The 11,521-nt window shown below is 38.1% G+C and overlaps 5 protein-coding genes across 8 annotated transcripts in view; 4 read left to right on the top strand and 1 right to left on the bottom strand.

The window, feature by feature from the left end:
* LOC129787150 (flotillin-2) overlaps positions 1 to 11,521 on the bottom strand; it is a 131,420-nt gene that overhangs the window by 53,291 nt on the left and 66,608 nt on the right. The gene's annotated exons all lie outside the window — the stretch shown is intronic.
* Positions 331 to 2,970, top strand: LOC129787133 (glucose dehydrogenase [FAD, quinone]-like). 3 transcript variants are annotated; one of them, XM_055822470.1, is made up of 4 exons: positions 331 to 629; positions 776 to 958; positions 1,078 to 1,211; positions 1,278 to 2,970. In XM_055822470.1, exons 2-4 carry the CDS (start codon positions 805 to 807, stop codon positions 2,862 to 2,864), a joined length of 1,875 nt encoding a protein of 624 aa, XP_055678445.1. In that variant the 5' UTR covers positions 331 to 629; positions 776 to 804; the 3' UTR covers positions 2,865 to 2,970. The 3 variants fall into 3 exon arrangements, with proteins under 3 accessions (XP_055678445.1, XP_055678444.1, XP_055678446.1); XM_055822469.1 differs by having other exon boundaries at positions 332 to 599; XM_055822471.1 differs by lacking the exon at positions 331 to 629 and adding an exon at positions 669 to 686.
* Positions 3,486 to 5,755, top strand: LOC129787132 (glucose dehydrogenase [FAD, quinone]-like). Its single transcript, XM_055822468.1, has 4 exons — positions 3,486 to 3,557; positions 3,671 to 3,832; positions 3,892 to 4,025; positions 4,091 to 5,755. The coding sequence occupies exons 2-4, from the start codon at positions 3,679 to 3,681 to the stop codon at positions 5,675 to 5,677; spliced, it is 1,875 nt and encodes a 624-aa protein (XP_055678443.1). The 5' UTR covers positions 3,486 to 3,557; positions 3,671 to 3,678; the 3' UTR covers positions 5,678 to 5,755.
* On the top strand, positions 5,880 to 8,440 carry LOC129787135 (glucose dehydrogenase [FAD, quinone]-like). Its single transcript, XM_055822472.1, has 3 exons — positions 5,880 to 6,429; positions 6,490 to 6,623; positions 6,680 to 8,440. Exons 1-3 carry the CDS (start codon positions 6,276 to 6,278, stop codon positions 8,264 to 8,266), a joined length of 1,875 nt encoding a protein of 624 aa, XP_055678447.1. The 5' UTR covers positions 5,880 to 6,275; the 3' UTR covers positions 8,267 to 8,440.
* Positions 7,757 to 10,760, top strand: LOC129787128 (glucose dehydrogenase [FAD, quinone]-like). The gene is made up of 4 exons (XM_055822464.1): positions 7,757 to 8,544; positions 8,649 to 8,828; positions 8,905 to 9,041; positions 9,112 to 10,760. The coding sequence occupies exons 2-4, from the start codon at positions 8,675 to 8,677 to the stop codon at positions 10,717 to 10,719; spliced, it is 1,899 nt and encodes a 632-aa protein (XP_055678439.1). The 5' UTR covers positions 7,757 to 8,544; positions 8,649 to 8,674; the 3' UTR covers positions 10,720 to 10,760.

The following is an 11,521-nucleotide window of genomic DNA, read 5'->3' as shown; positions in this document are numbered from 1 at the left end:
ATTTCTCTCGGTTTTCAACACATTTGCAAAGTTTTTTTTTTTAATTTAGTAAATTAGAAGCTTCGTCAGACTATTATTTTAGTCCTTTCATTTTCCAGTAAAGAGATTCTAAAAATTCGTATTCATTGGATAAATTGAGGTTAAAAATTGTTAAAATTCAATTTGAGCCAAATTAAGGATTAAAATGTAAAAATCTTAAAGCAAAAAGCCAACGAACTTTTTCATTAACTTCTTGAAATTATTTGCAATTTCGTGATATCTCTTTTAAATGAGCTCCTAAACTGTTGCTCGTGAAAAACTGTCTAATTGATGCAGTATTCGCGGTCGGAAATTACTCTTTTATAGAACAAAATTCTTTTATATCAGGGATTATAATTTCAAGTCACAAACGATAAGATATGTGACTCATAGTTATATTATAGAGAGTTAAAATCTTATTCTCGGCTATTCTCAACCTCAGTATTCAAAGAGTTTTCAAGGGGAACAGTTCGTATTTTTTCCAAACATCTTCTCCACAAACTTCAGTGCAAGGTTGTTGGATACAGAGACACGAAGTAAAATTGAAAAATTCCAACTTGATTATTCAATCAAGTGAAATTGTAAGTCAAAGTGAGATTAAAATTACCCTGGTTGGTTCATTTTATTTTTGCTTAGGAGTGTATGCCTTAGAAGCTCATGAATTTTTGGTGTATTTTTGGCCACCATATCGCTTTTTGTGACTCGATAAGCACTGGACAAAAAAAGTTCGCAAACATTTTGAATGTCTAATTTGCAGATTAATCAATTTGTGAGACTTCGTGACGCATGGATCCACTCACATTGCCGTGCGCCGCCCAAAGCGCGGGACCGGCAAACCAACTTATTGGGCTCCTTATCAACACGCTTCTTGCGGCACAGTGCGCCCTATCGCCGCCTGAAATGTGGCCCCAAGATTATGGACCTACAGCATTGGAGAAAGGTATGACATAATTAATTTTTTTCTCTCATTCCCTCAATAAAAAATCTATGAGATTTTTTGTAGAGCTTTCGTTTTTTTTAAGTCATTAAGGTCAGTTTTTTTTTCAAATTATGTATTAGGATTTGAAGAATATGATTTCATCATTGTGGGAGCTGGGTCAGCTGGCGCAGTGGTTGCCAATCGATTGAGCGAAAATGCAAATTGGAAAATTCTTCTCCTTGAAGCTGGAGGTGATCCTCCTGTAGAATCTGAAGTATGTGCTTTAACATGATTTGTCAAATCTTGGGATAATTCTAAAAATTTGCTAAAACCTTCCTAGGTTCCTGGGACTTTCATATTTCTGCAACAAACAAATTTCGATTGGAATTACCGAGCAGAGATATCCAACAAAGCAAGTAAATCAATTGCAGATGGAAGTTACTGGCCTCGTGGAAGAGGTTTAGGAGGTTCCAGCTCCATTAACGCTATGCTCTACATTCGAGGGAATCGTCGGGATTTTGATCAATGGGAAGCAAAAGGAAACACTGGGTGGGGATGGAAAAATGTCCTTCAATACTTCAAAAAATCCGAAGCAAATCAAAATGAGGAAATTGCCGACGCTGATGGTGGGAAGTTCCATGGAAAAAATGGGCCCCTCAATGTAGAATTCTATCCTGATCATGATCCATTGAAGCAGGTCTTTGTGGAAGCAGCTGAAGATTTAGGATACAAACATTTGACGGATTTCAATGGAGAAGAGCACATAGGGTTCGGGAAGGCACAAGGAACTGTGCAAGGGAGCAAAAGGGTTAGCACAGCTAAAGCTTTCCTTAATCCAATTAAGGATCGTCCCAATTTGCACATTGTTAAAAATGCCTATGTCCTTAATTTGGAAACTAATGGAAAGGATCAAGTGACTGGCGTTCGAGTGAATGTAGATGCAAAGCAAATAATGATTGCCAAAGCCAAGAAGGAAGTTATTCTATCCGCTGGTACAGTGAATACCCCGCATATTCTGATGCATTCAGGAATTGGTCCAAAGTACCATCTCAAGGATAATCGAATACCGCTTATTAAGGATTTACCAGTTGGGAAAAATCTTCAGGATCATCTCATTGTTCCGATTTTCTTTAGATTCCACAAATCAAGTGCAGCCGAAAAGACTCAAGAAGTTGTAGCCGAATCCGTCTATATGTACCTCATTCACAAGATTGGTGTTCTCTCAAGTCTTGGAACAGTGGATACAATGGGCTTTGTTAACACTAAGAACGACAGTGCTTTCCCTGACATTCAATACTTGCACTTTTCTCTGAAGAAGAAAGCTGCAGAAATTAAATATTGTTTTGGACTTTTCGGCTATGACGGTTCAATTGTCAATACACTTGTACAGGCTGGTCAGGATGCAGAACTTGTAGCAGTATTTGTTACCTTACTTAATCCAAAATCAAGAGGAAGTATTGAGCTACGAGGACCTGAACTTGAGTATCAACCGCGAATTAAAGCAAATTACTTTGATGAACAGGAAGATGTGGATACCATTGTTAGAGGAATAAAAATCTACATGAAAATGCTAAACACGGAAACATTCAAGAATAATGAAGCTGAAGCTTTGAAGATTCCTCTAAAGGAGTGTGATAAATTGAAGTACAACACCAATGAGTATTGGGAATGCTATGCAAGACATATGTCTACAACTCTCTATCATCCTGTTGGTACTGCAAAGATGGGTCCTGATTCTGACGAAGAAGCCGTTGTGAATCCTCGTCTTCAAGTTCGAGGTCTAAAAGGACTTAGGGTAATCGATGCCAGTATCATGCCTGAAATTGTTTCGGGAAATACAAATGCAGCTACAATCATGATTGGAGAAAAGGGTGCAGACTTAATCAAGGAAGATTGGAAAGATGGTGCTAAGCATCAGGAATTGTAGAAAAATTCTTGGGACAAAATAATTTATAAAAATAAAAGAATTTCTTATGGTTCGGTGTGAATAAAAAAAAAACGTATTAAAAAATAATTGATTCAGCAAAAACAAATTCCAAGTTCATCTCTGTACAAGGCCATTCATCTAATACCATACTACGAGCTTCTTTAGATTTTGATCGATTACGCTTCCCTCTTATGGCGAATACCTTATCGCATTTTGGAACAATAAAAGCAATACATAAAATTTATAAACAAAACTCGCTACTCATCCCCATGTTTTGAGATAAAACCCATTTCATATCAGCCCCGAATGAACTTTAATTTGTCATTCAGAGAAACGAAAAAAATCTGCACTAGTAAGTGTCGCCGGCTGATAAACAAATTGAAGATAAGACTTCTCTTAAAGTCTTTTCAGCGGTGCAAGTGTAGGGCTAATAAATTTTATATACCATGCAAATACTTTGAACAGGAGATTGTAAATTTACGTGTACTTATGTAAAAAGATCAGCATCATTTCCTCGGTTATCTGCAAATTATCTAATTTTTCAGCGAAAAGTGATAAGATGTTCAAGAGGGTCTCTATGTGCAGCTATAAATCCACCACTCGCCTATTTATTTAGCGCCAGTACGTTGGACTATTTCATCGGGTAGAGTTGAAATTCTCAAAAAGAAAACTTTGCTCAAAGTCACAGTCAAGGTCAGTTTGTAAATTCGCAAAAGTGGATTGAAGAGTGCGAAAAGTTTTGTGATTACAAGTCGCAGTGTGAAAAGATCATCATTTTCTTACAAGTTTCTATCTTTCATTCTCAGCTAGGAAGATGGAGGGCTTAACGATACCTTGTGCAGCCCAGAGTGCAGGACCTCTCAATCAATTACTTGGTCTCCTAATTAATTCCCTCGTTTCGGCTCAATGTTCGATCTCCCCACCAGAAATGTGGCCTAAAGATTATGGCCCATCAGTGCTCGAAAAAGGTGCTTAATTTCAAAAAGCAATAAATTGAAATCAAATCTGATCACCGTATATTTTGTAGGATTCGAGGAATATGATTTTATTGTCGTTGGATCCGGATCTGCCGGAGCAGTAGTTGCCAGTCGCTTGAGTGAAAACCCAGACTGGAAAGTTTTGCTTCTTGAAGCTGGTGGGGATCCACCAATTGAAGTTGAGGTAAAATATTTCAACTTAAATTTTATATGGTTTGTACTAAAAGAAGTTGATGATTTTTTTTTCAGATTCCTGCAACATTCTACTACCTTCAAGACTCAGACTACGACTGGAGATACAGAACAGAGTATTCCGATAAAGCTAGTAAAGCTATACCTGGTGGAAGTTTCTGGCCCAGAGGTAAACTCTTGGGTGGAACTAGTGGACTTAATGCTATGAACTACATTCGTGGTAATCGTCGAGATTACGATCAATGGGAAGCTAAAGGCAACACTGGTTGGGGATGGAAGGATGTCGTTTACTACTTTAAGAAGTCCGAAGGAAATGAAGATTTTGAAGTTGCTGATGATGCTGTTGGAAAGAAGTTCCACAATAAAAATGGACCTCTTAAAGTTTCGTGGTTCTCCAACACAGAACCACTCAAACACGTATTCCCCGACGCAGCTAAAGATCTCGGCTACAAGTATCTTAAGGATTTCAATGGAGAGGAACATCTCGGTTTTGGTATTGCACAGGGATCTGCCAGCAAAGGTGTAAGATACAGCACAGCTCGTGCTTTTCTCATTCCTGCAAAGGATAGGCCTAATCTCCACGTAGTAAAGAATGCATTTGTTCTTAATGTTGAACTTGATGGAAAAACAGCAACTGGTGTAAAGGTTAAAGTAGATGGCAAGAAGACTTTGATTGCCAAAGCCAAAAAAGAAATTATCATATCCGGTGGAGCCATCAATTCACCACAGCTTTTGATGCTCTCAGGTATTGGTCCAAAGGATCACTTGAAAGAACACGGAATTAAGGTTGTAAAGGACTTGCCTGTTGGACAGAATCTCCAGGATCACGTTATCGTTCCTCTGTTTTTCCAATTCCACAAATCAAGTGCAACAGAGAGAAATGCGGAAGATCTTGGCGAAGTGTTGTACAAGTATCTCATGCATCGAAGCGGCCCTCTGTCTAGCATTGGAACTTCTGATAGTATGGGCTTTGTTAACACGAAGAATGATAGTGTCTTCCCAGACATTCAGTACCATCATTTCTCATTCAGGAAGAAGGCTGCTGAACTTGTGTACGCTTTTGGAGCTTTCGGATACGATCATTCCATTGCGAAGACTGTTAAAGAAGCCAGTCAGGAGGGAGATGTTGGAGCTGTCTTGGTGACACTTTTGAATCAAAAATCGAAGGGATATATTGAATTGAAGGGTAAGGAACCCGAATACTACCCTAAGATCTTTGCAAACTACCTCGATGATAAAGACGATGTGGACACAATTATTCGAGGTGTTCGACTCTATATGAAATTCCTGACCACGGAAACTTTTAAGAAGCATGAAGGTCATTACATAAGACTTCCACTATCAGAGTGCGATAGATTGGAGTACGATTCCGATAAGTACTGGGAGTGCTACACAAGACATATGGCTACAACTCTCTATCACCCTACTGGAACAGCCAAGATGGGTCCAGAATCCCACAAGGACACCGTCGTTGATCCCCGACTTAGGGTTAAAGGTATCAAAGGACTGCGTGTTGTGGATGCTAGCATTATGCCAGATATTGTATCCGGTAATACAAATGCTCCAACGATCATGATTGGTGAGAAAGGAGCTGATCTAATCAAGGAAGACTGGAAGTATGACATCAAGCATGAAGAGTTGTAAAATAGCAGCTGCAGAGAGCTATTGTATTTGAAATGTTAAACTTATTTAGAGAATAAATAAAATAGATCAAAATATAAATAAGATTTCATATTCCACTGATCCTTATCATGTTTATAGTTTAGACTGGATTCATCTGACCTTCACTTTATTTTGAATAGATTCACCTGGAGTTCCTCATATAAATAATTCAATTTTGTGTATTACTTTTACTCGAGATAAGAAATATTTTCATCAAGTATGAGAGCAAAAACAGCAGTTATATAAAATAATAATAACAATATTTTGCTACTCATCCTCATATATTGAGATAAAGCCATTCCATATCAGTCCCAAATGAACTCTAATTTGTCTTTCGGAAGAGCAAAAAATGCATCGGCAAATATTGTTGGTCAGTAAATAAAATTTTATGATAAAAATGATAAGATTTTGAAGAAGACTCTCATGTTCAGCTATAAATACATTCGTACTTCTCTACTTAATAAGCGCCAGTTTAATGGAGAATTCCACTTGGAGTAGTTGAATTTTTAAGTGACTTGAGTGGACTTAAGTTTTCGAATTTTCTCAAAAATTTTTCCAGCTCTTCATTAAAGAAAAAAAAATGGAGGGCTTAACGATACCTTGTGCAGCCCAGAGTGCAGGACCTCTTAACCAACTACTCGGTCTCTTAATTAATACTCTTGTTTCGGCTCAATGTTCGATCTCTCCGCCAGAAATGTGGCCTAAAGATTATGGCCCAACAGTGTTGGAAAAAGGTGTTTATTCTCAAACGACATTAAATTAAAAATCCAAAGTGATCAACGTATATTTTTCAGGATTCGAGGAATACGATTTTATCGTTGTCGGATCAGGATCTGCCGGTGCAGTGGTTGCGAGTCGTTTGAGTGAAAACCCAGACTGGAAAGTTTTGCTTTTGGAAGCAGGAGGTGATCCTCCTGCTGAAGTAGAAGTAATGTTTTATCAAACTTGCATTTAATAAGAAACTTAATATTTTTTTAATTTCAGATCCCTGCGATATATTTCTACCTTCAGGATTCAGTTTATGATTGGAGCTATAGAACGGAATATTCCGATAAAGCCAGCAAAGCAATTCCAAATGGAAGTTTCTGGCCTCGTGGAAAACTTCTGGGAGGAACGAGTACATTCAATGCAATGAATTACATTCGCGGAAATCGTCGGGACTACGATCAATGGGAAGCAAAAGGCAATCCTGGTTGGGGATGGAAGGATGTCGTTTACTACTTCAAGAAATCCGAGGGAAATGAGGATAGTGAAGTTGCTGATGATGCCATTGGGAAGAAATTCCACAATAAAAATGGACCATTGAAGGTTTCATTCTTCTCCACGACAGATCCTTTAAAATTAATGTTTCCAGAAGCAGCTAAAGAACTTGGCTATAAGTATTTACACGATTTCAATGCAGAAGAACATATAGGATTTGGAATAGCCCAAGGATCAGCTAGTAAAGGTGTGAGATCTAGCACAGCTAGAGCTTTTCTAGTTCCAGCGAAAAATAGACCAAATCTTCACGTAGTAAAGAACGCATTAGTTCTTAATGTGGAGTTTGAAGATAAAACTGCTACAGGAGTAAAAGTAAATCTAGATGGTAAAAAGATCTTGATTGCTAAGGCCAAAAAAGAGGTCATTGTATCCGGTGGATCTGTCAATTCACCGCATCTTCTAATGCTCTCAGGAATAGGACCCAAAGATCATTTGAAACAACATGGAATTGAAGTTGTGAAAGATTTGCCAGTTGGACAGAATCTCCAGGATCACGTAATCGTTCCTTTATTCTTTCAATTTCATAAATCAACTGCAACAGAAAGAAACCCCGAAGATATAGGAGAAGAAGTATACAAATACTTAATTCATCGAAATGGACCACTCTCAAATATTGGGACATCTGATAGTATGGGATTCGTCAATACGAAGAACGACAGCGTTTTTCCTGACATCCAATATCATCATTTCTCATTCAAAAGGCAATCTGCTGAGCTCATTTATGCCTTTGGAGCCTACGGTTATGAGCAGTCAATTGCAAAAACTGTCACGGATGCTAGTCAAGAAGGCGATGTTGGAGCAATCTTAGTGACTCTTCTGAATCAAAAATCCAAAGGCAGCATTGAACTAAAAGGGAAGGAGCCCGAATACTACCCTAAGATCTTTGCAAACTACCTCGATGAACAAGAAGATGTAGACACCATTGTCCGGGGCATTCGTCTCTATATGAAGTTCTTAAGTACGGAAACTTTTAAGAAGCATGAAGGTCATTACATAAAACTTCCACTATCAGAGTGCGATAGATTGGAGTACGATTCCGATAATTACTGGGAGTGCTACACAAGACATATGGCTACAACTCTCTATCATCCTACTGGAACAGCCAAGATGGGCCCGGAATTTGATAAAGATGCTGTCGTTGATCCCCGACTTAGGGTTAAAGGTATCAAAGGACTGCGAGTTGTGGATGCTAGCATTATGCCAGATATTGTTTCCAGTAACACGAATGCTCCAACGATCATGATTGGTGAGAAGGGAGCTGATCTAATCAAGGAAGACTGGAAGTATGACATCAAGCATGAAGAATTGTAAAATTCTCACAATAATGTACCAATTTTCCTTTCTTAAAAACTATGTCACGTTATCAATTTAACAGCTAATACTCTTGTCTTAAACTCAACATTAGAAATTAAGAAGATTTTCTTGTCAATCACTCAATCATGGACGATAAGATAATGAATAAATAAAATAAGAAATCCCCAAAAATGTGCACAGAAGCAGTGCCCTCAGTATTTATTCAACTGTCTTCAGAGGCGGTAAAAAAGTTTTCACATATCTTGGTTGCGAAGCTTTGTGCTTCAATTCTTTCGGTGAGTTTCATTACTTTAACGACTTGTTTTAATGACTCAGTGTGGAAGAGATCGTGATTACTTGATAAGAAGAACTAAATAGGTGGAGTTTTCTTTATTTATAGATATCTCTGCCAACTTGGGCGTGATTATGGAGATCGCACCGTACCCCTGCAATTCATCCCAAGTGGGTGCACTAACTATTCTCACGAGTGTGCTTGTTCATCAACTTTTCCAAGCTCAATGCACTTTCAAACCTCCCTCAATGGAAAAGAGAGATGTTGGAGATATTTTTCTTGAAAAAGGTTTATTTTCTTAATTAATTTTAATATAGGAACTAGAATTTAAAAAAATCAAACAAAATTTCTTTAAACTACTCAGGATTCCTTGACGATTACGATTTTATTGTTGTTGGAGCTGGATCAGCAGGATCTGTTGTTGCTGGACGCCTAAGTGAAAACCCACAATGGAAAATTCTACTTTTAGAAGCAGGTGGAGATCCTCCAATGGAATCTGAGGTAATTTTTTTTAATCAATCAATGAACTTTGTGTTGCAATAAGTTGATAACGAATCATTAAATTTATCAGATACCGGGTCTTGCTTTCGGCGTATTGCAAGACGAATACAATTGGCAGTACTACGCGGAGAAATCAGATAGTGTGGGATTAGCCTATCCCAAAGGCATCTACTGGCCACGTGGAAAACTTCTTGGAGGCTGCAGTAGTATCAACATGATGGTTTACGTCCGTGGAAATCGTCATGATTACGATGAATGGGAGAAGATGGGCAATACAGGATGGAAGTACAAAGATGTTTTGAGATATTTCAAAAGATCTCAAGACAATAGGCACCGGGATCTCTTTGAGATGTCAGGGAGTGATTTTCACGCACTAGGAGGCCCCCTAAAAACCGAAACATTCTACAGTGCTTCCGATACAATGAGAAATGTGATTATGAATGGAGCACAAGAGATTGGCTACAAGAAGAATGAAGACATTAATGGTGCTGATCAAATGGGTTGGGGAGCTACCACTGGAACTATTGAGAAAGGTCAGAGGTGTAGTACTGCAAGAGCATTTCTGAAGCCAGCAGAGAATCGAACAAATCTCCATGTAATCCGTAATGCTCAAGTTACGAAAGTACTTCTCAGTGATCAGGGAGAAGCTGAAGGAGTGGAATTTCTGTACAAAAATAAAACGTTCCAAAGCAAGTCTTCACGGGAGATCATCCTATCAGCTGGTGCAGTGAATACCCCTCAAATCCTTATGCATTCGGGAATTGGTCCAGCAAAACATCTCGAATCATTGGGAATAGAAGTCAAGAAGGATCTCTCTGTTGGACTTAATCTTCAGGATCACATCTTTGTGCCATACTTCCTGAAATTCCACACTTCAGAACGCTTTGATGCCGCTGCTGCGGAAAGAGAAATGGCTGATAATATCTTTCTCTACTTTCTCCACAAAATTGGACCATTTTCAGGCATTGGTTTGACTGATATCATGGGCTTTATAAATACACAGAATGATACGAGCTCCGTGCCTGATGTTCAGATTCTTAATATTCACTTCCTGAGAGGATTACCGATCTTTGAACAATTTTTGAAGAAATATGGATTCAGTCAGGATATCGAGAAGTCTCTCTTGAATGAGTACAAAACGGGAGATATTCTAATTCATGGCATCGTTCTAATGAGACAAAAAGTCCCTGGAAAGATTGAACTGCGAAGCAAAGATCCATTGGAATACCCTAAGATCACAGCAAATTATTTAGAGGATCAAAGTGAAGTGGAGACAGTTATTAGAGCTATAAGGATTTTACAGAAAATGTCTCAGACTGCCTCCTATCGAAAGCATGAAGCTCAAGAAGTTAAGGTGAAATTACCAAATTGTGATATCTTGGAAAAAGACTCAGATGCCTATTGGGAGTGCTACATTCGCTACATGACCACATCTACCTTCCATGCAGTTGGAACTGCAAAGATGGGACCTGACTCAGATCCTCAAGCTGTTGTTGATCCTGAACTCAAAGTCAGAGGCATCAAGGGGCTTCGTGTTGCGGACGCTAGCATCATGCCAATTATCCCGAGTGGAAACACAAACGCACCTACAATAATGATTGGTGAGAAAGCTGCTGATATGATCGGGTCTCATTGGAAAAAGATTGACAAAGAAGCTAAGAAGAAAGACGAATTGTAATGCAATTGACTCAAATAAAGCTTCCCAGACTTTTGCTGCAACGCGTGCATTCTCATAAGATTTTCCCGAGAGACATCTGTAATTCCTCATCAACTCCATGGACAATTAAGAGATCAAAATTGGTCTGTGGGTAAGCACCACTCCTCTTGAGATTGCGCTTCAATTGAGAAGAAATTAAATGTTTCTCCTCAAGTGATTTCTTTCTCTAGATTAGCCGCCACTCAAAAAAATATTGTTAAGTGTATGCACAAAAAAATCTCTTTAATTGACCATCACACCCACAAAGCATAGATGGACGTCATTTTTTTTTATGTAACGTACGTCAAGAAATTTAATATCTTGCGCAAGTTTGTGCATTACTTTTCACAGAGTCTTGTCGAAAACACCCAAAAAACGATTAACTCAGCAGACGGAAGGAATTTTTAGATGAATTTTCTACTTACTAAATTTTCATAACAATATCGCCCTGTGTCGGAGACACAACAAAAGATCATCAAGATGGGCATCTTAAAATATATACATTGCGTAAGACTATATAATTTACAACAAAAAGATAGAGACAGTGCTTTCATACAAATAATTCTTTTCATTTTTATCGTTTGTCTTTTTTGTTTACAAAAAAGGGGGCATTCATCAGTGGATGATAAAACCGAATCGATTTAAAAGGTAATTAAAGGAGTTCATTCATTTTTTTTATTCTTGCCATCATCTCATTTAGAGAATCTTTGTTTGTTTGTGGGCATAAAAATATTTCAGAAATATCAAAACTTTGTTTAATTTTTAACTAATTCATGCTGGGAAA

The sequence above is a fragment of the Lutzomyia longipalpis genome, chromosome 1, assembly GCF_024334085.1.
Source record: "Lutzomyia longipalpis isolate SR_M1_2022 chromosome 1, ASM2433408v1".
Taxonomy (NCBI): domain Eukaryota; kingdom Metazoa; phylum Arthropoda; class Insecta; order Diptera; family Psychodidae; genus Lutzomyia; species Lutzomyia longipalpis.
Note: the sequence above shows the minus strand (reverse complement) of the source record. Positions and strands in the feature narration are given on the sequence as shown.